General features: G+C 49.9%; 1 protein-coding gene across 2 annotated transcripts in view; it reads left to right on the forward strand.

The window, feature by feature from the left end:
- The window catches only part of LOC133357489 (cullin-3-A), a 49,028-nt gene extending 26,320 nt beyond the window's left edge, over positions 1–22,708 (forward strand). The window contains exons 5-16 of one of the 2 annotated variants that reach the window (XM_061575449.1): positions 1,021–1,135; positions 1,845–2,073; positions 3,813–3,958; positions 5,822–5,998; positions 8,066–8,236; positions 10,015–10,122; positions 11,520–11,644; positions 12,785–12,881; positions 17,496–17,627; positions 18,249–18,435; positions 20,141–20,286; positions 21,971–22,708. In XM_061575449.1, the coding sequence (XP_061431433.1) occupies positions 1,021–1,135; positions 1,845–2,073; positions 3,813–3,958; positions 5,822–5,998; positions 8,066–8,236; positions 10,015–10,122; positions 11,520–11,644; positions 12,785–12,881; positions 17,496–17,627; positions 18,249–18,435; positions 20,141–20,286; positions 21,971–22,102 (1,765 nt within the window). In that variant the 3' untranslated portion in view covers positions 22,103–22,708. The remainder of the gene's footprint in view (positions 1–1,020; positions 1,136–1,844; positions 2,074–3,812; positions 3,959–5,821; positions 5,999–8,065; positions 8,237–10,014; positions 10,123–11,519; positions 11,645–12,784; positions 12,882–17,495; positions 17,628–18,248; positions 18,436–20,140; positions 20,287–21,970) is intronic. The other variant, XM_061575450.1, reaches the window with a different exon arrangement.
- Positions 22,709–26,661: the final 3,953 nt, after the last annotated feature.

Raw genomic sequence — 26,661 nt, forward strand, 5'->3', positions numbered from 1 at the left:
TGGAATTGCGACGGTGCACGGGCTGTCTGTAGGAGTGTTGTGAGTGGTTGTGCGGTCGGGGGGAGGGGGCGGTCCGGCAGCGCGTTCACCAATGGTTATTACCGAAGTAAACGGTTCAAATCCAACGGCCGCCCTGGTTAATACTGCCGGTGTATTAACCATTAACAAAAAAATGTAACTTCGTCTGCTTCGTGGTGGACGTTACAGATCCCACGACGTCATTCGCAAAAGTGGGCCATTGTGTGCCAGCGTCATCATGGTCCACATTTTCCAAAGTTAATAAAATAAATTGCCTGCAAATGATTCAACTGGGGATTGTATATGGGTAAGTATACCCCCACTGCCTCCTGGCAGACCTGCAGAGCTTGGGCAATTGTTGGCACCTGTGTTTGTGGCTGCCTTCCAGCTTGTATGTGATTTTCTGTCCCCAGACAACTGAATGTGTCCGCCCCCCTACCCCATAGCACGTTAACAACCTTAGGGATGTCCTGCTGTATTCCGCACGTGGTGATGGATGTTATGTGTGTGTGTCTCCGTGTGTGTGCCTGCCCGTGCGTGTGTCTCCCCGTGCGTGTGTCTCCCCGTGTGTCTGCCCGTGCGTGTGTCTTCGTGTGCGTCTCCCCGTGTGCGTCTGCCCGTGTGCGTCTCCCCGTGTGCGTGTCTCTGTGCGTGTCTCTGTGCGTGTCTCTGTGCGTGTCTCTGTGCGTGTCTCTCCGCGTGTCTCCGTGCGTGTCTCCGTGCGTGTCTCCGTGCGTGTCTCTGTGCGTGTCTCCGTGCGTGTCTCCGTGCGTGTCTCCGTGCGTGTCTCCGTGCGTGTCTCCGTGCGTGTCTCCGTGCGTGTCTCCGTGCGTGTCTCTGTGCGTGTCTCTGTGCGTGTCTCCGTGCGTGTCTCCGTGCGTGTCTCCGTGCGTGTCTCCGTGCGTGTCTCCGTGCGTGTCTCTGTGCGTGTCTCTGTGCGTGTCTCTGTGCGTGTCTCCCCGTGTGCGTCACCCCGTGTGCGTCTCCGTGACGCATCGGCAGGGGAGCGATCCGGAACGCGTGCCAGATGCTGCTCATGCTCGGCATCGAGAGCCGCACCGTGTACGAGGAGGACTTCGAGATCCCCTTCCTGCGGATGTCGGCAGAGTTCTTCCAGGTCAGCTTCGACTCTTACCTCTTGCGGCAATGTCATTTGATAAAAAAAGAGAAAAGTTTGTAATGTGCAACGTGGCCAATTTTAAGTTAATTCAATTGCATGTTCCCCCCCCCCCTGCGGGACCCTCCGATCAGCATGTTTGGCGACGTGCGGAGCGAAAGAAGTTTAATATACATGCATACAAAGTAACATCGGCCCGCCGCTGGGAGGCTTTATGTCCGCTTGCAGGCTGTTGCTGCGTTCGTTGAGCTTGCACCCACACAGGGACAGCTGTCGCTGGGGGTCCCCTCCAGCAGGGCATCTAAAGCTGGACCGCGTGGGCTGGGGGGGCACGGTATCATTATTAAGCGGTGATAATTACTATTTAGAACTACTATTTTTTTGACTGGGTAAGACCCTTTGAGCTATGTAGCTCTTTTTCAGCAGCGACCTGGCCACAAATGATAGCCCAGCGAAGTGGCTCATCGCTTGGAAATTTCCTGCAGCAGCTACATAATCTAAACGCGTGATGTTGATTCTAAATGTGGAGGGAGAACCTGGAGAAAAATCCACGCGACCACGGGGAGACAGAAACACACCAACTCCAAATATACAGCAGGCGTCACGGGGTCGGGATCGAACCCGCGACCTCCTGTATACCCATGGCGAGGTAGTCACCGTCTCACCACCGTGGCGCTTGCCGCAACGCCGTTTCTCCCTCCGCCCGCAGATGGAGAGCCAGAAGTTCCTGGCCGAGAACAGCGCGTCGGTCTACATCAAGAAGGTGGAGGCGCGCATCACGGAGGAGACGGAACGTGCCGTGCACTACCTGGACAAGTCGACCGAGGAGCCGATTGTGCACGTTGTGGAGGAGGAGCTCATCTCCAAGCACATGAAGACCATCGTGGAGATGGAGAACTCGGGCCTCGTGCACATGCTGAAGAACGGCAAGACCGAAGGTGAGCTCAGCGGAGGGTGGTGGAGTGGGGGTAGGGCGCCACGGTGGCTAGGAGATGTCAACTACCTCGCCTGGTATGCAGGAGGTCGTTGGTTTCATTCCGACCCTGACAATACCTGCTGTATATTTGGAGTTTGCGTGTCTCTCTCTCATCATCATCACGGTGGCTAGGAGATGTCAACTACCTCGCCTGGTATGCAGGAGGTCGTGGGTTTGATCCAGACCCTGACGCCTGCTGCTGCATATTCGAAGTTTGCGTGTCTCTCTCTCTCTCTCATCATCATCATTACAGTGGCTAGGAGATGTTAACTACCTCGCCTGGTATGCAGGAGGTCGTTGGTTTCATTCCGACCCTGAAGCCTGCTGCTGTATATTTGGAGTTTGCAGTGTCTCTCCCCGCCCGCCGCCCCGTGATGGCGTGGATTTTCTCTGGGTGTTATTTTGTACAATAATAATCTCACACACTCTTATTTATACATTTACACTCATACGTATACAGTAATAGGGTTGTTGTTGTGTTTTTTACATTAATCTTAATTCGTTTTTTAGCTAACTGGACTAGGGATCGCCCCCGTATCAGTCTGTCTAGCTGAGGTAGGTTTTACCGGATAAACGAGGAGACGTAGGTGGACAAAGTTAACAAATCAAGGCTTTGGGGCGTACATTGCTACGCTCGTTAACTTGTCAGCTTGTGTGAGTCATTAGGGTGTGTGTTTGTCGCTTACGGGTATGATTTATCGAACTCATCTTTGGTGTGGTGGTTGCATCATTTGAGACGCAGCTTTGTAAACAATTCCGTTGTAATTGCAGTAGTAGAATTGCAGGTACACTGGTGGGAATTGCACATGCCGAGTGAGCATTTTGGTTGCACCTCAGTCACTTCTTTTAAGTGACCTCTTGTCAGTTTACAGTAAAGCGCAGCGTAAATCGCTCTCCTGCGGAGGTGTAGGGATATACACAAAGTTACCTATGAATTGTACTCGCACTTGCAGTGTTGCAAGGGGAGATTCAATTGTCCACGGCCAAAATACAAATATCCCCCGTACAGCCTTTAGCAGGCTGTTGGGGTTGTTAACGAGCAGCGCCTATGAAGACCGGCACAGCACACAAGGGTGGGCGGTGGTCAACACCACGGCCGGTCGCCTTTGTCTCCCCAGTGCTGATGGTTTTTTTTAACACACCACACCAGGTGGTCTTTGTTCAGGCTGAGTCGACCTCGGGGGAGTTTCATATATTCCAGGGGATGGATGACCAACAACCTCGACCAGAAGCCTTTGTCTCCCCACTACTCATTTGATGCTGAGTCTACCTTGGCGAGGCCCAGGACTGGTTCAGATGATCGCCAGCGGTGTTGCCCGTGAGCGGTAATCGGACTCAAGTGGCCTGGTTTCGTAGTGCAATGTGCCAAACGCTACACCACCGCTCCCCACGCTGACCAACCAGCACCCAACCGGCATTCGCCATTAAGTAGCGGTGATGTCACCACGGGCGCTTGTACCAGGCTAGGTGCACTTCAAGGCCACGTGAAGTGTCGGAAGGCCCCCTTGCAGGTCACGGGAAAGACCCGCGTGCCATGGGGTTGACTGACTGAGATGACTGGCAATGCACACGTACCGAGAGCGTCCGCCTGCCGACGCATCTTTATTCAGTGCTCGCTAACGGCGCCTCCTCTGTGGACTCCTAAGGCTGAGCGCGCTGGCGTGGGTGGGTGTATGTTTGTGTTCTCTCTCGTCCCCGCAGACTTGGCGTGTATGTACAAGCTGTTTGGTCGCGTGCCCAATGGTCTGAAGACCATGTGCGAGTGCATGAGCGGCTACTTACGTGAGCAAGGCAAGGCGCTCGTCACGGAAGAGGGGGAGGGCAAGAATCCCGTCGACTACATCCAGGTACGTGCGTGTGTGTGTTGAACTTGTTTCGCACCGTACGTAGCCAACCGTGCTAATCGGACGTGCAGGGAAGGACAGCAAACTATATATGTCTCTGTGCGAGTCTGTGTCTCTGTGTGAGTCTATTGGTCTCTGCGAGTCTGTGTTATGTATGTTGAACTTCTTTCGCACCGTACTCTAATCGGAGGTGCGTTAGAAGGACAACAAACTAAACACAAAAAGCAGTTCTAAAAAAATTTAGTTTTTAAATCAGATTTAAAAGCGCACATCTCCCTCCAGTGGCGCGCGAACAGATGGGAAACGCCTGTAAATCCAGTGCAATCCAATGCTTTGGAGGCAAGGGGGTTGGTAGATGTCGTGGGTTAGATGTCGACACGTATCGGGGATTGTCATTTCGATTGTCATTTTGAGTGCCCTTTTTGGTGATAGGTCACTCTTGCAAGTCGGACAATCCTGGTCTGTTAACTTAATGTGACCAGCATATGGGACTTGCAGTGAGTGGATTGGTGAATCTAACTGTGTCGGCCAGAGTCCTGCCACTTTGAAATGGCCCCAAACGATGTTTATTCATAACTGCAATTGTACATCAGAAAGGTAATTTGTATCCAACGCTGCTAGCATCTTGGCAGCATTATAGTAATAGGGTTTTTCCCCTTTTTTCTGGCAACAAAACTGAAACCTTTTACAAGGAATTATGTGTGCATTAACCACAATGCTTGTGGTCAAAATGCAAAAAAACACACTCTGATAATATATGCATTGTCCTTGAAACTGATTGGTCCACACCAAAGAAATCCCTCCCTGGTGTGGACCAATCCGTTTCAAGGACAATGCATATATTATCATATTGTTTTTTTTTGCATTTGACCACAAGTATTGTGGTTAATGCAGTTTTGTTGCCAGAAAAAAGGGGAAAACCGCTATTATTATATTTTGGTACTGGCAAAGGAGGTCTTATGATGTTGGCAGCATTAATTGGCCAATAGAAGGGAATATTTTCACCACGGAAACACTTTCCAACCGTAGCATGTGCAGTCGTGTCTATGACTGCAAGGACGTCTTGCAGTCACAAATGTTTATTTGGTCCTTTAGTCTTTAATGTTTAAAGGAGGATGTTTGTGTGTTGTGGTTAGCACGCTGCGCTGTGAAGCCCCTCGACCCGAATTCAATTCCCGCTCACGGCCAACACCAGTGGTGATTATCTTAACTGGTCCTGAGCCTCTGCCAGGTCGACTCGGTCTCAAATGAGTACCTCGTGCAATATGTAAACATCGCCACTGGGGAGACCAAGGCGGCCAGGCGTGGTGCTGGCTGCTCACCCGCTCGCATGCCGTGCCAGCCTTGGTAGGAGCTCATATTCTTAGGTTTTTTTGGTAAAGTCACGTAAGTCAAAAATTTAAATTAATAAAAGTAAAAAAATACAGCAAACGCACCTTTACATCAGCCGCACCTTAACAACTCTTGGAACCTCCCTTTTCAACCAGTCTACACAACAAAGGCTCATTCCTTGCAGCGTGCTTCAGCCGCTCCGAACCTCACAATGGCTCCTCCCACCCTCAACCAGTATATATACAAGGAGTGTTTTCTTGGAATTTCTCTTACTTGATGCAGCAGTCATGCTGTGACGGTTCCACCTGAAGACGGAAGCTTGTGTTGCCTCCGAAACGTCGTGATTTTTATTTTATTTTACTTTTATTAATTTTAATTAAGAATTTTTACCTACGTGACTTTACAGAAAAAACCTAAGAATATGAATCCTTGCAGTCACGAAAGCTTCAAATCTAGAATTGGTAGGAGCTACTCGCTAGTAACACTTGCACCAACAGTCTGTGAATCTGTGTCTGTGATTCTCACTTCCCGTAGGGTCTTCTGGACCTCAAAGACCGCTTCGATCACTTCCTCCAGCAGTCATTTGGCAATGACCGCCTGTTCAAGCAGACCATCTCGAGCGACTTCGAGTATTTCCTGAACCTCAACCCGCGCTCGCCAGAATACCTCTCCCTGTTCATCGACGACAAACTCAAGAAGGGAGTGAAGGGGGTAAGAACGAGCAACACACTCGCGCTTGCTCGCTCACTTGCCAACAACGGCCGCCATTCACTGCTGGTGGTGACATCACCACAGCGCTTGTGCCAAGCTAGGTGCACTTTGAGGCAGAGGTCGCAAACGGGTTTTGATTCCTTACCCGTACCCGTACCCGGCCGCACCAGGGTCGAAAACGGGTACCCGTACCCTACTCGGTACCCGGCCGGGTATCGGGTAGGGTTCGGGTATGGGTACCCGATTGCGACCTCTGGGATGAAGCAATGTTGCAGGCGCGGGTGGGTTGATTCTAGGAACTTGAATTGTGAGAAGAGACAAGACGTTGGGAAATGAGTGACAAACGGTGACTCACCAGTGACTCACGGCCTACCCGTACCTGACCGCACCAGGGTCGCAAACGGGTACTCGTACCCGTACCCGGCCGGGTACGGGTAGCCGGGTATCGGGTAGGGTACGGGTATCGGGTACCCGGTTGCGAACTCTGCTTTGAGGTCAAGTGAAGCGTTGGAATGCTCGCTGACAGGATGTCACGGAACAGAGCCAGGTATTATGGGTTGAGATTACTGTCGGGTAACACCACCTGTGCTACCTGCTGTGCAAACTTAACGCGCACGCAATGTGGTGTACACAAATGCACAGGCTCTCGTACAGACATCAACGCTCGCAAACACACACGCATTCGCACGCTACCACATAATCGTACACATTCTCACGTGTACATACACACACACTACAGGGCTCTTCAAAAATATGTTAACACTTCTAAGAATTTGCAACAATACCACGATAAATGTGCCTCCGGGCTCTGGAGACCACCAGACACGTGTTGACAATAATGGCGAACGAGTGGAGGAGACACCGACTTTTTGAAGCTATTAACATACATTTGTTATCATGTTACGGAGTATTATCCATTCTTTTTCCATTAAAAATGATCAAATAAGTGCTAACATTTTTTGTAGCACCCTGTGTTATACACTTAATCGCACGTACAGTGATTCATGCACGGAAACACAGACGGGCATTCACGTATTCGCGCTCTGATATGATGTGTGATAGGTAGCAGTGACACAGTGGTACCCGCGCTCCTAGCCACCGCTTACATCGGTGACTTGGTATCAGAACCCGTCCCGGGCCCTCCCCTCAGTCTTAAATGAGCACCTGATGCGGTGTGCACACCATCAGCATTGGGTACTGGCTGCAATCACCCCCCTCGTTCGCTTTGCCACGGTGGCGAGATGTTAGCTATCTCACCCTGTATACAAGAGGTCGTGGGTTCGGTCCCGACCCTGACGCCTGTATATTTGGAGTTTGCATGATCTCCCCGTGGTCCCGTCGATTTTTTTCCCTTTTCTTTCGGTTTTTCCCTGCACATTTAGAATCGACGTGCGTTTTAGAGTGTTTGGCTGCTATATATTTCCACGTGATAAGCCGCTTCGTTGAGCCAGGTCGCTCAGTGGTCCTTAACTGGTAAAATATAAATAGTTTTTGGTTCTTTGAAACAGAGATAATGCAAACTCTATTAAAAACCAATATATAATGTAATGTGTGTTACCCAGGAAGAGAGGAGGTTTTGTGATGGGTGGGACACGTGTGCGAGATTGTTGAGGGCAGGTTGCGGTTGCAGAGGCAGATGGCATTGGAGTGGCATAGCTCAGTGGGCCTTACCTAGTAGAATAATAAGTATAACCCGTAAAAACAAAGTTTTTCACTATAAATCCTTTATATGCGTGGCGGCTAGAGTCCTCTCGTCCTCTGGCTTGAGATGGCTGCCACATATGGGTCAGATGATTGCATGGCAGCATTAAGCAATTGGTAATTAAATATAATATTTTTGTCCTAAAAAGTGTAAAATTTTGGAAAAAAATTTTCACGAACATTAATTGTCTCGCATAACGAGTCTGTGTGCAAAATGTCAGCTCGATTGGATCACGGGAAGTGGGTTAAAAAACGACCGAAAGATTTGCACGGTCCTAAGCAGTTTTGTTTTTAGTTTAGTTAATAGGCGGGGGGAGGGGGATCTTTGTCTTGTGTGTGTTTGCGTGTGTGTGCTCGCGTTCACAGCTGTCAGAGCAGGAGGTGGAGGCGATTCTGGACAAGGCGATGATCCTCTTCCGCTTCCTGCAAGAGAAGGACGTGTTTGAGCGCTACTACAAGCAGCACCTTGCACGCCGACTGCTCACCAACAAGAGCGTGTCGGACGACTCGGAGAAAAACATGATCTCCAAGCTCAAGGTGAACGCGACCTTCCGATCCCCGTGGCCACGTCTCCCCCGCGCACCCCTTGCAGGCCTCTCTATGTATGTGTGCGTGTATGTTGAACTTCTTTGGCGCCGTACGTAGCCAGCCGTGTTAATGGGAGGTGTGGGGGGAGGACAAACGCATTGGGCGTTTGTCCTAGTCCAAGTTTGCGAGAGTTTTGTACGCCGACAGATCGGCAGGGTTGGCTCCGTACGGCGCGAAAGACGTTCAGCATAGATAAAGTATCCCGTGAAAATCCACACACAAGGGATAATACATAAATGATAGACTAAAAAAAAACTCTTTATCAAAATCCTAAACATGAATTAGAAAGGCAAACCACCACCCTGTGCTGTATGTGTGTATGTTGAACTTTTTTCACACCGTACATAGGCAGCTGTGCCAATCGGAGGTGCGGGGGAAGGACGACAAACTAAACACAGCAAGCAATTTTCAAGACGTTTTCGATTGAAAAGCGCGTAGCTCCCAGTCGCTTCCTAATACCCGAATGACGAGCGCTCTAGACGGCCACAGAAGTACGTCTGAAAGAGCCCGAAGCGGTGACCGTCTTTGTTCGATGGCTAGCCAGGGTGGAGCGAGTCCACAATAGGAAGGAGACATCGTACGACGATTGTCAGGCTTGACCACTGGGTGGGAAATTTTAGTTGCTGCTCTGCATCTACATCAGCCGTACAAATGAAGAAGACGGAGTCCCGACAAAAGACATTTTTACACGCTTTTTATTTAACTCGCTTCATCTGTTGTATCCTCAAAAAATAAATCTTGTAACTCAATTTTTACACACTTCCCAATGTGCTATCGACTGCAAACTTCGTGTAGCTATGTCATACTGATGACAATACTATATTCTATCATAAAAAAATCCAAAACATATATTTTTTAAACATTTTACACGCTTTTATTTAACTTACTGTATGTGTTGTCGTATCCAAAAATCTTGTAACTGAATTTCAACCGTATTCCCAATGTCGTATCGACTGCAAACTTGGTATAGGTGTGTCATACTGATGACAATAATATATTCTATCATTGGAAATTAAAAATAAATATTTTTAAACAATCTTTTTAACGGCTTAATTATCCACGCTCAACTCACGTTGGCTGTAGATCACCACGGTCCCTTACGTCACGGCAAGCCTCGGGGAGCTAAGCCCAGGGGCGGGGGATGTGGAGGGAGGGGCTATGGGGCGATAGGGGAAGGGGGCAGGGGCAGCTCGGGCAGTACATTTCATTAAAGCGTATTTTTAAAAAAGTATCTTAAAATATTTCTTTGAGCCAGCTCTTGGATTGACCAGATGCCACGGGCGCTGAGCTTGGCACTGCTACGATCCTGGGATTTGAATCCAGACATCCCATCTGTGTAATTAACCGGGTTCTCAAGTGTAGTGAGTTGATGGTCTCGGCACTGTCGCCGATGACTGCACAAAAAAAAATGAATTTCAATTCACTTGGTGAACGCGCTCTGGCTCTGACAATTCAGTGCCTGTTTGGATGCCGTGCGACAAACTTTGCTCTGTGGCATTACGTGTTACTCTGTTGTAGCACGCTAAACAACTCGGGATGAGGTTCTCTGGGCTCTAGGCTAGTTTTGAAATGGGATTGGCGACGGTGCCTTCCTACTGGACATCTGTGGGAAAAAAAAAGCTTTACAACTCATCGGATTCGTCCAGTAATAAATATTCTGACTCTTCTTCCCCTCGCCCTGTCGCTCCAACCAACCCCCCCCCCGCCCCCCCACGTCATTTTCGCAGACGGAATGCGGCTGCCAGTTCACGTCCAAGCTGGAGGGCATGTTCAAGGACATGAGCATCTCCAACACCACCATGGAGGAATTCCGGACTCACTTGCACACCACGGGGGTACGGCATGCAGCGCGGGAGCAGGAGCCCGTGACTCCTCCACGCTCGTCGGTGACGTAGACGACATTCGGTGACAACTGTTGGGTAGAAACGGCCTCTGGGTAGAAATGCACGGCCAGTGAGAGCTTCCCTCCCTCCGTTGTCTTTTGACAATGGGATCGAACGTTTAATCTCGCGGCGGCGAGATGTTAACTACCTCGCCTAGTATACAGGAGGTTGTGGGTTCGATCCTGACCCTGATGCCTGCTGTATATTTGGAGTTTGCGTGTCTCTCTCATCATCATCACGGTGGTGAGGAGATGTTAACTACCTCGCCTGGTATACAGGAGGTCGTGGGTTCGATCCTGACCCTGATGCCTGCTGTATATTTGGAGTTTGCATATCTCTCTCTCTCATCATCATTACGGTGGCAAGGAGATGTTAACTACCTCGCCTGGTGTACAGGAGGTCGTGGGTTCGATCCCGACCCTGGCGCCTGCTGCTGTATATTTGGAGTTTTCATGTCTCCCTCTCTGTGGTTGCTTGGATTTTTCTCCAGGTCCTCCGGTTTTCCACTCCACATTTATAATTAACATGCATTTAGAGTATTTGGCTGCTATACATTTCCACGTGATAAGCCACTTCGTTGAGGTATCATTTGTGGCCAGGTCACGCCTGAAAAAGCGTTTTATAGCTGAAGTGGGCCTTACCTGGTAACATAAAACTAGTTTAGTTTTATAGTTTTGTTTTCACGAGACTGAGAGCGATCACTGATGTTTTTTTTTTACAATAGACTAGCGGACTCATCTGATGAGCACGTTAAATTATAACATAGGTAAGCAGACAACTTAAGTCTCCTTTTCTTCTCTCCACTTAAAAACAACGTACCGTTTCCTCCACAACCTACAGGCCTCACTGCCTTCTGGGAGTGAGTAATTTTAACGGCATTGATATTCGCGACAAGCGAACTCTGCGCCAGTTTCGACATTCAGTGTACCCATGCCGATGAAACAAACACACGTTTACCCGTGCTAAAATATGTCTCCATGCCAATAGAAAGTCAAAGAAACCCCATATAGTGTTAATAGACTGTTTGGGCAAGTGCTTTTAACGAGCATCAATGAATGCCGGCACGGCACACGAGGGGGTGCGTAGCCAACACCACGCCGGGCCGTCTTTGTCTCCCGAGTGACGATGTTTACACACCGCACCAGGTACTCATTTGAGGCTGAGTCGACCTAGAGGAGGCCCAGAACCGGTTCAGACAATTGACCGCGAGCGTAAGTCGAATTAGGGTCATCAGGTTCGTAGCTCAACGCGCTAACCGTTACGCACGCACGCACTCGTGCCCGCCGACGCTCACCTCGCACACGCATGTCGCCGCCACCCCCCCCCACCCCACCACCCACCATCCTCAGACGTCGCTGCACGGCGTGGACTTGACGGTGCGCGTGCTCACCACGGGTTACTGGCCCACGCAGGCGGCCACGCCAAAGTGCAACATCCCCCCCGCGCCGCGCCACGCCTTCGAAGTCTTCCGCAGGTATTGCTCCGCTCCCCGCCCGCCCACCCCAGCAGTCCCAGTTCCCCAGGAATCCCGACGGTGGATGTCGCTGGTCTTCGGCATAGGAACGTGGAGTTTTTCTTCCATTGGCCGAAAGCCGTCAAAAGGGGGGTGAGCGGCGCGCGCTCGTTTTAGTAAGGGCACGGCTTTGGCTTGACTTTTAAAAGTTGGCGTGTGACGATCGCATCGCTTAAATCGTACCCGTGGTCGTGCGTGCCGTGGGATCTGCGCGTGTGTGAGGGTCGATTTTTGTCGATTCATGGCAGTTTTACCACAATTTGTACTTTGCCCAATCGTCCTGGAACGAATGAGTTTGGTAAAAATGAGACGGTGCAAAATGAGGCAGTGCGGGATGGTACAGAGAAGGCACAGATTAGTGAATTGAGGATGGATTTTTTCTCGATTTAATGCTTTCGTGACTGCAGGGATTCATCTTCTTGGTTCTTTCGGTAAAGTCACGTAGAATGGAAATAATAAAATAATAATAAAACATACAAAAAGAAATTATTTTATTTTATTATTTCCATTCTACGTGACTTTACCGAAAGAAGCAAGAAAATTGAGGATGGGTTCGATAAATTGTTAGGTGTCGATCTCAAAAATTATTGGCGTCAGCGCTTACATTTTTCATGAGCTACAAGTAGACATTGTCTGCTTGGTATATGTGTGTATATGTGCGTGCGCGAATATTACCCTGTGTGTGTGTCACTCTGTGTACGTGTGTCACTGCGTGTACGTGGGCCTGTCTCTTCTATCGGTTGCAGTGACTCTGTGATTCATGCCACTGCGCTGCTACCCCATCCACACCTTGGTTCAATTCCCCGGCCACGCTGCAGATCGGTGGCACATTGGATGCTAACCTGTCCTGTTCCTCCCCTAGGTCAGCCCGGCCTCAAATGAGTGCCCTGGCGCGGTGTGTAAACATCAGCACTCTGGGAACACAAAGGCGGCCGGGCGTGGTGCTGGCCACACCACCCCGTCATGCGCCTTGCCGGCCTTCATAGGTGCTCGCTAACAGCACTTGCCTTAACAGTCTCAAAGGCTAAGGCTTGATTGGGAGCGTCTTTGTCTTATCTTGCGTTGTGCGTGCGTGCGCGTGTTATTTGTTGTGCCTTGTAGGTTTTACCTTGCCAAGCACAGTGGGCGCCAGCTCACGCTTCAACACCACATGGGCTCAGCCGACCTCAACGCCACCTTCTACGGTCCCATCAGACGGGTACGGTGGAATCGGAATATTCGTTTATTGCTGGAGGAATCCGATGCGCTATCAAGCTATTTTTTGTCTCTCACAGATGTCCAGTTGGGGCACGGGGTCAGAATGTTACAGCAAAGAAACAATATAAAAACACGATAGGAGTGCAAAGTATGGGAACGGTAAGCAAATCGCTAGCAAGATTAATACATCTAAACAATTTTATTTTACCCAGAAAAGCCCACTGAGCTATTAGCTTCTTTTCCAGAAGCAACCTGGCCACAAATGATAGCTCAACGAAGCGGGTTATCATGAGGAAATTCATAGCAGCCAAATCATCTAAATAACCTAAACGTACGTTTCTAAATGTGGAGGAGGGAAACAAGCCGGAGGAACCGGAGAAAAAATATTCCTCCGGCCACGGGGAAAACATGCAAACTCCAAATATACAGCAGGTGTCAGGGCCGGGATCGAACCCTCTGACCCCCTGCATACCAGGCGAGGGAGTTAACATCTCCTAGCCACCATGGAATCATTCACTCAGAGAACATGCAAACTCCAAATATACAGCAGGTGTCAGGGCTGGGATCGATCCCTCTGACCCCCTGCATACCAGGCGAGGGAGCTAACATCTCCTCGCCACCATGGAATCATTCACTGGCCCCCTCCCCCCTTTCATCAGTGGTTCCCGCCCTTGCGCGCGGAATACGCATCTTGGGACGTGGCGGCGACTATTTGGCACGAGATTTGATTGTGGGGAAAAAAAAAAACAACTTTAAATATTTGCGTGGATACTGAGAAATTACTTTGCGGTTACCAAAATGTACTCGATGAACAAAAGCCTCGCGCGACAAGGGGCTCTTGAGAGAAATCAAGTGATCGACGGACAGCGTTGCAGAAGGGCAATTATTGGAGGCAGATTGGTTTTAAAATGATGACATGCAGAGACAAGCAACAGCTGGATGGAGTGCTTAGTTTAAGGACGGTGAGCAGCGGCACACAAACGCTCCCGAATAAGTGAGACGTCACACTGATGGTTGATAAGAAGAATTGCGTTTGGGCAGGGGCAGGTCGCGGGCAGCGTGGATGATCGCCAATGTGTAAGACGAGCAATGGAATGGTAGCCAAAGGAATTGAATGACGCCTGAGATTATTGGAATCCGATTGTTGGAATCCGCTCCACGTGTTGCTCCTTGCGGGAGACCACCACCCCCCCCTCTGCTTCCCCCCCTCCCCCTTACTCCCCTTTACTAAACCGGAAGACCCGGAGACAAATACACTTGACCACGGAGGATAGCAACATGCAAACGCCACGTATACAGGTCGTCCCCGACTTACGGTGGTCCAACTTACGATATTTCGATCTTACGATGGCGATAGCGATACGACAAAATTGTTAAATATTTTACATTTCGCGCGGCAGGCCAACGCAGCAGCGTACTGTACGTTGGGACGCTGCCGGGATGTACTGTACGCATCTCCCGCCTTGTGTGGTGATGCCTCTCACTCTCACCAGCGGTTGACAGAGTTAAGTTATCTCGGTGTTCAATGCATGTTAAAAGTTTTTATAGCAGATAGGAATGTTTCCTGAAAAAAATTTCTATGAAATTGCATTTCATATAGGTAGGCTAAGAATTTACCTTGATTTTGACTTTAAATTTCACTGTGCAATACAGTATTGTAATTAATAAATACATACAGTATATAGTTTATATAGTACGGTACTGTAAATTGCTCTGTTTTGCTAAATTATCACCATTCTTTAAGACTCCTGGGTAGGCTAGGCCATCTTCGACTTACGATATTTTCGACTTGCGATGATGGGGTCGTCGTAACGCATCTCCATCGTAAGTCAGGGACTACCTATACAGGCGTCACGACGGTCGGCATCGAACCCACAACCTCCTGCATACCCCCTCCCCTCCCCCGCCACCCTTACTTAGACGGGAATGTGAACACCCACAATCTTTCCTATGGCTGCTGATGTAGATGCAGGAGCAGCGACGACAAATTCACATTCGGGCGGTCGAGCCAGACAACCGTGTCACGAGCAGCCGATTAGTGCACCGCTGTGTGATGGTCTATTTGTGCCCGTCCACAGATAGGATGACGGCACGGGATGAGGGGAGGGCGTGAGCGCGCATTTATTTTATTTTATTTACGCTAGCGTAATGTCAACTGCCGCAGTGCTGCAGTGGATCAATGTTTTTGCCGAGACGATTAAAGTAAAGCAACGTCGGGTATTGCGTTTCTCCGCCAAGCGAAGGAATCCGCCCGCGTAGGTTTTTTGGCGGTCGTGCCTCGTGCAGCGTCGTCTTTGAGTCGCGCCGCGCCGAAACGCCTCCACAGCAGGGCTGGGGGCGAAACGTCGGACGCCGTGCCGAACAACGCGCGGAATTACCCGTGAGCACACGCACGGGCGAGCTCCCTAAACTAAACTATTTAGATTTTCTCAGGGTAAGGCCCAATGTGCTGTTTAGCGTTCATGCAGAAGTCACCTGGCCACAAATGATAGCTCAACAAAGCGGATGTTCACGTTCAAATTTATAGCAGTAGCCAAATATTCTCAACGCGTGACGTTGATTCTAAATGTGGAGGGAATGAGTAATATTTAAAAAAAAACTTTTTTAAAAACACGCTTTCATGAAATGTACCGTAACTCGTAATGGCAGAACTCCACGACTCCAGGAAGTGGCCCTGAAGCTTGCCACAACGTTGGGGACCGTGGTGATTTACAGCCAACGTCAGTTGAGCGTGGACAATTAGACCCAAGCCGAAACATAACCTATAATTTAAATTTTTATGATAGAATATGGTATTGTCATCAGTATGACATAAGTATACCAAGTTTGCAGTCGATACCACATTGGGAAGTGGGTTAAAATTGAGTTACAAGATTTGAGGATACAACAACAACAACAGAGTTAATAAAAAGCGTGTAAAAAACTGGGGGACACGAAAAATTTGTGCGACCACGGGGAGAAGAACATGCCAACTCCAAATATATAGCCGGCATCAGAGTCGCGATCGACCCCACGACCTCCTGCATACCAGGCGAGGGAGTTAACGTGTCATAGCCACTGAGAGAATTGACACTTGCGTCCGCGCAAATTCGGCCCCTCTTAAGACTTTATGACCAGAACACTGCCCCTGTCTGAATTCACAGGCTTACATTGGTCTGGTGCTGGGGTCGGCAACCAAAATCCCTCAATATTATTCAAGAGTCTCACTGCACTCCTTCAAGAGCCACGTTGCAGCTCCAGAGCCTGCAGGTTTGCCGACCCCTGGTCCGATGAGTTGGTTTATCTCCAGACAATCTGAATTGATTCAGACGCTGTCTCTTGAATAATATTGAGGGATTTTGGTTGCCGACCCCAGCACCAGACCAACGTAAGCCTGTGAATTCAGACAGGGGCAGTGTTCTGGTCATAAAGTCTTAAGAGGGGCCGAATTTGCGCGGACGCAAGTGTCAATTCTCTCAGTGGCTATGACACGTTAACTCCCTCGCCTGGTATGCAGGACAGACCTGGTCTTCACCTGAGGGGACGGCTGCTTGCGTTGTGGCCGAAACGTCGTGAGAATTATTTTATTATGTTTTATTTTTATTATTTTATTACTTCCCTTCTACGCGACTTTACCGAAAGAACCAAGAAGAACAATCTGAATTGATACTTCTACGGGCTCCTCTCGTTACTCCTACTCGGCAAATACCATTCTAGAGTCATTCTGTCCACGGGTGCGACTTCTCTCGTGGTTTTTTTTCCTTTTGGCACGGTAGAGGTGTTGACGGCTATTCCGTGGTCCAATTGTGGTCTATCGGGTTTGGCTGCATTGCTAAAACATTTCTTCCCCCTCCGGCTTTGACCACGGTCAAGACCACGCTTGGACTCGCATTGATCTTATTGCCAGTGATAAGAGACTTTAAACTATTCACTCGCAGACTTTAGTTCTGCTGACTCGTCCGTTAACGGGCAAGACTTCTCGCATGTCTGGCACGCAGGTTTTCCTTTGCTTCCTAAACTTCTGAAGATGCCCGCAGTAACGCTTGGCAATAGCCGGGGAGATTAAATGCTCAACTCCGACGCTGTTGTATATTTGGAGTTTGCATTTCTCTCTCCCCGTGAAGTTTTCTCCAGGTCCTCCCATTTTTTTACCTCAATTTAGAATCAACATCACGCGTTTAGAGTATTTGAATGCAGCTATAAATTTCCACATGATTAATCCACTTCCGTTACGCTATCATTTGTGGCCAGATCGCTTCTGAGAAAGAGCTATCTTAAATAGCTTAGTGGACCTTACCTGGTAAAAATTTTTTTTTGTATTTTAGAGTCTTGCAGTCCCTAGGGCGTTATCACACCTCGCCCGCCCCCCCCCCATCTCCAGTCTCACGCCATCACCTAGTCAATCTCACACACACACACACCGTCCACCGACACCTGTGTCCACTTAATCATCATTTTTTCCCCTTCGCCAGCATCGCGGAGGGACAATAAACGGATGAGTGCGTTGCGAGCGAGCGATTGCCCACAAATGGCAGTGGCAGAAAGCGCTCCCCCCCCCCCCTCCCAACCAATGCAGCCACCAACGCTAAGTTGCCAACGTTGCTGTGTCCGCGGTGTCCCCTACGTTTGTGGGCAGGAGGAAGGGGACTCGAGCATGGGTGGTGCGCAACTCACGGGGAGCAACACGCGCAAGCACATCCTGCAGGTCTCCACGTTTCAGATGACCATCCTCATCCTCTTCAACAACAGGGACAGCTACACCTTTGAGGTGAGCGGTGGCGGCGGCGACTGGGGCGAAGCGACATCCTCCTCTGACGGTTGCCAGGTGGGGGGGGTAGGTGGATTGCGTCAGGACTGGCGCCGTCAAGCGCTCCGAGCACCGATAACGAGCGAGCATCGGGACGCCGCGTGAGGCCAAGCGTATCGCAGTTCCGTTTCCGGCTCGGCGTAGCTCCAGTGGAAAACCAACACTCGTACCGTGAGCGTCTAGCGCTGGCGTGGTTCCAGATGCGCCAGTGGAAAACCAACACTCGTACCGTGAGCGACTAGCACTGGCGTGGTTTTGGATGTGCCAGTGGAAAACCAACACTCGTACCGTGAGCGACTAGCACTGGCGTGGTTTTGGATGTGCCAGTGGAAAACCAACACCCGTACCGTGAGTGTCTAGCGCTAGCATGGCTTTGGATGTGCCAGTGGAAAACCAACACTCGAACTGTGAGTGGCTGGCATGGCTTGGCTTTGGATGTGCCAGTGGAAAACCAACACTCGTACCGTGAGCGACTAGCGCTGGCTCGGCTCGCATGTGCCAATGGAAAAAGGGGTATTGCAGACTCGTGGGTTGTCTGACCCAATGCTGCTGCCCTTCCCACCCCCTCACCCCCCTCTGCAGGAGATCCAGCAGGAGACGGACATCCCCGAGAAGGAGCTGGTGCGAGCGTTGCAGTCGCTGGCGTGCGGGAAGCCCACGCAGCGCGTCCTCACCAAGGAGCCCAAGACTAAGGAGATGGAGCCCAGCCACATTTTCACCGTCAATGACCAGTTCACCTCCAAGCTGCACCGCGTCAAGATACAGACAGGTGCCCGGCACAAGGCGGTGTGCGCGTTGGGCTCGGTGGGGTAGGTGGTTGGTGGTGGTTGGGTTTGGGTGGGTGGGCGGGTGAGCGAGCGAGTGATTTTGAAGGGTGGGCGGAAAGGACACGGCGAGTGAGGGGAATGCTGGGTGGGTAGAAGGCCGGGTGGGTGGGTGAGTTGAGTGGGTAGGACGGATGTTGGTTAGTTGCGGAGTGAGTATGTGGGTGGCCGTGTAAATGAGAGGATGCGTGAGTTGTGGGTGGGTAGTTGGGTGAGTGAGTGATTTTGAAGGGTGGGTGGAAATGTGAGTGAGTAGAAAGGCACGGTGTGTGAGGGGGTACGCTGGGTCGGGGTGGGAGGGGGTGGAAAGCGCTGGGTAGGTGGGTGGGTGAGAGGGTGGATCTGGTTAGTGTATGTTTGTTGAACTTTTTTCGTTACCGTACGTAGCCAACCATGCTAATTACTGAGTCAGTATGTGGGTGGCTGTATAATCCATAGGATGTGTGTGTGTGGGTGGATGGTTGAGTGAGCTGGCGGGTGGTGGGTTACCGGATGGGCGAGAGGATTGGATGGGGTTATTGGGTCATTGGTCGGATGGGTGGTGAGTGGTGTGGATGGGTGAGTAGGTGGGTCGAGTGAGTGGATGGATGAGAGGGTGATTTTGACGAGTGAGCAAGTCGGGCGATGGGTTGAGGTGGATCAAGGTGCGTGGTGCTGGCCACCCACCCCTCTCGTGCGCCATCCAGCCTTCGCTAACAGGACTCGCCCCAACAGTGTGTTGAAAGGGGTAAGCATTTACACCATTGGTACCTCATTTGCCAGTAAAAATATTATATTTGGTTTAACCAATTATCATAATTTGTTTAACCAATTATCATAATTGGTTAAACCATAAAAAAATATGATGATTGGTGTAACCAATTATCATAATTGGTTTAACTAATTATCATATGTTTTGCTGGCAAATGAGGTACCAATGGTGTAAATGCTTACCCTGAGCTCTCATACGCTGATGGTGCATTGTCTTTGAGTTGTGCGCCTTTTGGCGTCATCTGGTCCAACACCATGTGAGACTAGGCTCTAAGGAAAGCTGTCTCGGGTGTGGACCAGTCAACTTCAAGGACAATGCATACATTATCAGAGTTGTGTTTTTTGTTTGCATTATGACTGCAGGTATTGTGGTCTATGCAAACATGACTCCTTGTAAAAAAGGTGTCAGTTCTGTTGTCAGATAAAAGGGTAAAAAACCAATTATCAGTAAAGATGATGCGATTTCAGCCGCATCATCTCTACATAACAAAAAGGCTCAGTCCCTTTTACACGCCCCGTTACATCAGCCGCACCTAGTTTACACAACAAAGGCTCATTCCTAACAGCGTGCTTCAGCCGCACCGAACCTCACAAAAATAATATTCAGGGCCTACCTTGGCTCCTCCCACCCTCAACCAGTATATATACAAAGACTGTTTCTTGGAATTTCTCTCACTTGATACAGCTATCGTGCTGTGACGGTTCCACCTGAAGACGGAAGCTTGTGTTGCCTCCGAAACGTCGTGATTTTTATTTTATTTTATTTTTATTTTAGTTTTATCAATTTACATTTTTTTTCCTACGTGACTTTACCGAAAAAAACGAAGAATATAATTATCAGTGTGTTAAAAGTTATACGTGGCGGTGGGTGGCGGCGGGGCATCTTTATTTCTTTGGCAGTGGCAGCCAAGCAGGGCGAGACGGATCCCGAGCGCAAGGAGACGCGGCAGAAGGTGGACGACGATCGCAAACACGAGATCGAGGCGGCCATCGTGCGCATCATGAAGTCACGCAAGAAGATGCAGCACAATGTCCTCGTGGCAGAGGTGGGTGGGGAGCCCTTCCCGTGCCGCGCTAATCCCATGTCCCCTGGGGGACAGGCGCCGGGCGGTGGTGGGGGCGGTGTTGGGGGGGGCTCTCTGAGGTGTCTGAGGCTACTCGACGGTGCCGGGCGGATGCCATGTGGGAGCGTCTGGCTCGTGATTGGATAGTCGCGAGTTGAACTGCCGCCCCTCCCCTTCCCGTTATCCAAGCACCCTAAACTAAAACTAAGAAACTTTTTATTTCGATTTAAAGCTTTCGTGACTGCAGGGATTCATCTTCTTGGTTCTTTCGGTAAAGTCACGTAGAAGGGAAATAATAAAATAATAAAAATAATATAACATAAAATAATTCTCACGACGTTTCGGCCACAACGCAAGCAGCCGTCCTTCAGACGCTGTCTCCCCGACAGACCTGTTCTTCACCTGAGGACGGCTGCTTGCGTTGTGGCCGAAACGTCGTGAGAATTATTTTATTATGTTTTATTTTTATTATTTGTATTATTTCCCTTCTACGTGACTTTACCGAAAGAACCAAGAAGATTAAACTTTTTATTTTACCAGGTAAGGCCCGTCGTTGCCGTCGTTCGTGTAAACGCGTGAGTTTACGAGTGGCGTGCTTCCACTTTCGCGCGAAGTGAACAGCGGTGGTGGTCCTTTAGTGGGGAGTGCTCCTCCCTTTCGCAGGTTGCATCGGCCACCACGGCATCGGCCACCGCTGACGCTCTTGTGTTAGAGCGCTTGGAGATTCGCATCGCCACATTTGCTGCCATTGCCATCTTTCTTAACTCCACGCCCCCCGTCCACTCTCACCCGCTTGCTATTTCGCCCGCTCGTTCATTCTAAACTGTCTCCTCTCCATCCATCCGTGCCGCTTTCTTACTCCGAATCCCTCCTGCCTAATTCTTGCCATCACTCGAGATTTTACCGACCTCGCCTGGTATACAGGACGGTCGTGGGTTCGATCCCGACCCTGACGCCTGCTGTATATGTGGACTGTGCATGTTGTCCCCGGGGTCGTGTTATTGTTTTATTCTCCGGGTCCTGCGGTTTTCCCCTCATTGACAATCAATATTTGGATACTGCTGTAAATTTCCATGTGATGAGGCACTTGGGTGAGCTCTATCTTTTGTGACCAGGTCGCTTCCGAAAAAAATCCGTGCAGCTCAGTGGACCTTCCCTGCTCACATAAAAATAGCTTCTAGTTTATGATAATTGTTTTTTTACCCTTCTCTCTGGCAACAAAACTGACACCTTTTTTACAAGGAGTCATGTTTACATAGACCTACAATAGCTGCAGTCATAATGCAAACAAAATACATAACTCTGATAATGTGCACTGTCCTTGAAGTTGATTGGTCCACACCCGAGACAGCTTTCCTTAGAGCCTAGTCTCACATGGGTTGGACCAGATGACGCCAAAAGGCGCACATTATCAGAGTTATGTTTTTTGTTTGCATTATGACTGCAGGTATTGTGGTCTATGTAAAATGACTCCTTGTAAAAAAGGTGTCAGTTTTGTTGCCAGATAGAAGGGTAAAAAACCAATTATCATATTTTTACTGGCAAATGAGGTTCCAACGGAGCTTCTAGTTTAGTTTTAGAATTTCTACTTTTCTCTGCACGCCTTCCTCTCCCGTGCACCTCGCTCACTACCCCCCCTCCCCCCTTCTTCCTCCGACCCCGGCAGGTCACGCAGCAGCTCAAGGCTCGCTTCCTGCCGAGTCCCATCGTCATCAAGAAACGCATCGAGGGTCTGATCGAGCGCGAGTACCTGGCGCGGACACCGGAGGACCGCAAGGTGTACACCTACGTGGCATGAGGAGGAGGAGGTGGTGGTGGTGGTGGTGGTGGCGGAACAGGAGGAGGGGGGCAGCCACACTTTGAATCGCTCGCTCGCTCGCTCGCCCGCTCACTCGCCCACCCCCGACCGCCGCACGCCCCCACGCGCGCCAACAGCCGGACTAAACGCGTGGGGTCGGAGCGCCGTTAGCGAGCGCCCGTTAAGGCCGTCGCACCGTCACTCACGCTGCTGTGGGGGGGGGGGGGGGGCGATGGGCGTTGGGCGGTGGGGGGGGGCCGGGGACACACACGCACACACACACGGACACGCGCACCTACCCGCCTCACCCATCTTACACTAATTGTATAAGTGCATGCACGCGCACGCGCGCCACGCACACATTACGCTCGGCCCGGTCATGTTCGCGGTGTGGCGTGCGTCCCGGACTGCGTGCGCTCCCGTTACTTGGGGGGAAAAAAGAAAAGAAAGGAAAAGAGAAAAAAAAACCCCTCGGATAACTTAACACGAGAAGGGGTGAGGAGGAGAAACAAAAAAACAACCGTTAAATAAGTGGTGTAATTGAAAGACGAAGATTATATATGTATAAAAAAAAAGGATGGTAATAATAAAATACACGCGTTCAAACGCTTTTCACGTTTTTTTCTTTTGCTCGCCCGGGCTTTTGTGAAGCCCGTCTGTCCGAAGGGTTGAGGATCTTGTCGCGAAGGTCAAGGTCACCTTTTCTCATCGCAACCCCACCCACCCCCTCAACTACTCAGCCCCCTGACCCTGCGATCCGCATTTTAAGGCTGTATTTTACGCTGTTGAGTATTAAAAAAAAAAACTTGGCGGAAGTTGGCCTATCAGAATCTCGGGGCCCCTCCCCCCCCCGCCCCATCAAGCTGAGCTGAAACGCTAACGTCTGTTTTTCGGTTTGTTTTTGCCCTTCGGTCTGATTTTCATTTTGTTGTCGTTTTCTCATTTTGCGGCGTCTCGCTCATTTCGTCTCGTCTGGGGAAGTTGTAACCCCGCTCCCCCCCCCTCCGTGTGAGCCAGGCGGGACAGGGGAAGGGGCGGCTCTTATCGTACGCGCGCGTTGTGTCACGCACGCCATTGCCAAGCGCCCCGTTTTGACCGCCGCCGCGCCGCGCTACCCGCCGTGTAAAATTCATTCCGTCGGAAGCGTCGGCGCTTTCGACGGGGAGTTTGGGAGGAACGCAGGAAAGGAGGAGGAAAAAACAAAGATAATAACAGGAGCAACACAAACCAAAAAAGAAATTAACAGTTAAAAAAAAATGCGGCGCTTCATGCCCATTGTTTTTTTTATGGAACCTGTTCATCACCCCACCCCCCCCTCTACACGGTATTAAGCGGCACGACTTAAAACGCTTGATTGCGCGTGTGACCATTTCGGCAAGTGATGTGCAGTGCTTGTGTGTGTGTACGCACGGCGTGTGTCGTTCGGCTGTCCGCGTCACCCCGACAAACTTTACACGTATGACCGCCACCCACCCACCCACCCACCTTGCCCTTGGTCGCAGCGTTGCCAGATCGGCGAGAGGACACGTCGCCGCCGCCACGTTTGAACCACGGCGTTTCGGCGTCTTTTAAAAAAATTCTCCGTGGTGGTGGTTACAAACAAAAGCACCCCGGTTTCCTTGGCCACAGTCTGTGCGGCGGCGGTGGGAAAAAGTGTCCCAAACGCCTCCTTAAGGCGCTTAAAGTCAGGCGCTTAAGTCTCAAACGAGCATTGAAAACGAATACGTGATGCACTTATGAGTTACGATCACTTAAATCGTCGTTCTTCGTGACCCCACCACACCCCACCCCTCCTGGCCACCGCGCATATGAAGAGCATTTGGGGCTTCAGCCATCTATTGGTACCGCTGAGTGAGCGGTGGGAATTAAATCCCCCCCCCCCGTTCTAAAGAGGTAGAATCATCTGAAACGACAAATCTCGCACCCTTCTGCCCAGCTCTTAGCGGCGCCCCCCGTCAAAGTTGAGTCTTTGAGATACGGCGAGGCTTTCCCCCGACCTACGTAGTTCTATAAACAGCTTGTCAGTGAAATCCTGTGTCCAACTAAAACTCGTGTTTTAAAAAAAATAGATTTTGCAGACGTGCAAGACTTCTGGTCTGGCAACGCTTCCACTAAATGAAATCTTTAGCATCGCTTACCCCAGCGGCTTCATCGACACAAACACACACACACACGGTATGTTACTTAGTCATCCAGCCCTGGGAGAAAAGTTTTAATTTAATATAATTTAAATATCTTGAATATATTTAGCAACGCTGCATTTCTTTTTTTTTCTAGTTTTCATAAAGAGAATATATTTTTTTTTTTCTGTTTTATTATTTTTGGGCTCTCCCCCCCCCCCCCCCCCCTTTCTTCCTCGTCCTTTGACTGCTGCCCACCCTTCTCTGTCTGGGTTTACTGGAAAAATGTATTGGTTTATTTTTTTTGGCGGTTTAACTGGCCCATTTCTTCCCGATCTTAAAGCGCCTCTTGAGAGATGTGTACGGAACTGTGCACGCAATGCGTCCTCTCTCCACCCCCTCTCTCTCCCCTCCGCGGCTCTCTCCACTCGCAATCGATTCAAGAAATCCGCAATGTCCTGTAATTATATAGCGCGAGACGTAAAATGATAACGTTGAGGAGGAGGAAAAAAAAAAAAACCTGTACATTGGAATCCGAACAGTTGTTGCGTTCAGTTTTTTGGTACATGGTTTGTATGTTTAGTATTAGTGGATGGGGTTCACCCTCCAAACCCGTGGGGTGCCCAGCGGTTTGCCTGCCGAATAATAAAGACGTTACGGTCAATAAGGACGCACGGCACGAGTGGTGTTTTGCGATGGCCTCCGGGGAAAGGTACAGCGGTGGGGGGGGGGGGGACAATTCCATCAAAGTCGACGGTGAAACGACCGCGTCTTTTGTGTATGTTGAACTTTGAACTTTCGCACCACCGGTTCGTAGCCAACCGCGCTAATCAGGGGTGTGCGCGCAGGGGGGGGGGGACATACTAAATACAAAAATAAATTCGATTTAAAGCTTTCGTGACTGCAGGGATTCATCTTCTTGGTTCTTTCGGTAAAGTCACGTAGAAAGAAAGAACCAAGAAGATACAAAAACATAGTTTTTAAGAAATTAGTTTTCAATCGAGATGATTTTAAAGGCATAGCTGCCCTGTGGGTTGCTAATATCGGAAGGAAGAGCATTCCAGACGGCCGCAGAAACGCGCCTTTAAAGCGCGCGATGCTTTTGGGGGTGAGGGGGGGTCCCCCTCCCTTCCCCTCCTCTCCATTGCTTGCCAATTATGACTACGCCATGGCTATAGTGTGCAAAAACTCGTTACGTGCCGTGGAAATATAATGACGACGGCAATCTCAACGACTCTGAAGCGCGAGAGGAAGCCAAGTGATGATCTGGCCTCAACTGTTGTCCCAAGCTCTGCGGTCCTCAACGTTTTGCAGTGAAGTCAGATGTGTAACGAGTGGTTTTACGTGTGCGAGGAAATCGGATGAAACCCACCTCGTGCGAGGGAGAAACGCGCTATTCCTTGCATATGGAACAGGTGGAGTCCACTTTTTTCTGTAGACTGACTTCTCAACTTCAACCTACGAACTTTCAGAGATACGAACAAACCTGTCCTCATGGCCTGTTCGGACCGAGAGTCGTAAATTCAACCGCCGTGCAGTAGATGGCGGTGGTGGCATCTACATCTGCAGAACGTGAAGAACCAGTGGCATCTACATCTGCAGAACGTGAACCAGTGGCATCTACATCTGCAGAACGTGAAGAACCAGTGGCATCTACATCTGCAGAACGTGAACCAGTGGCATCTACATCTGCAGAACGTGAAGAACCAGTGGCATCTACATCTGCAGAACGTGAAGAACCAGTGGCATCTACACCTGTAGAACGTGAAGAACCAGTGGCATCTACATCTGCAGAACATCAAGAACCAGTGGCATCTACACCTGTAGAACGTGAAGAACCAGTGGCATCTACATCTGCAGAACGTGAAGAACCAGTGGCATCTACACCTGTAGAACGTGAAGAACCAGTGGCATCTACACCTGCAGAACGTGAAGAACCAATGGCGTCTACATCTGTAGAACGTGAAGAACCAGTGGCATCTACATCTGCAGAACGTGAAGAACCAGTGGCATCTACATCTGCAGAACTTGAAGAACCAGTGGCGTTTACATCTGCAGAACGTGAAGAACCAGTGGCATCTACATCTGCAGAACGTAAAGAACCAGTGGCACCTACATCTGCAGAACGTGAAGAACCAGTGGCACCTACATCTGCAGAACGTGAAGAACCAGTGGCATCTACATCTGCAGAACATCAAGAACCAGTGGCATCTACATCCACAGATGATACAACTTTTAAAGCCATTCCCCGTGTTTAGTGTACACGCCGTGCAACGTGTTTGTAATCGACGGGGAGTAAAGTTGGTTTTACGAACAAATCGACTTACGAACCTAACAAGTAGAGTTCCTGTACCACCTCCCTTGCCCACGGGAAGGAAATGTGTCAACATTTGCACGGCAATCCACAAACCCTCCTCTGCCAATGCTGCATTAGTTTCT

Source organism: Lethenteron reissneri, chromosome 58 (assembly GCF_015708825.2).
Source record: "Lethenteron reissneri isolate LAM-NWPU_2019-01 chromosome 58, ASM1570882v1, whole genome shotgun sequence".
Lineage (NCBI taxonomy): Eukaryota > Metazoa > Chordata > Hyperoartia > Petromyzontiformes > Petromyzontidae > Lethenteron > Lethenteron reissneri.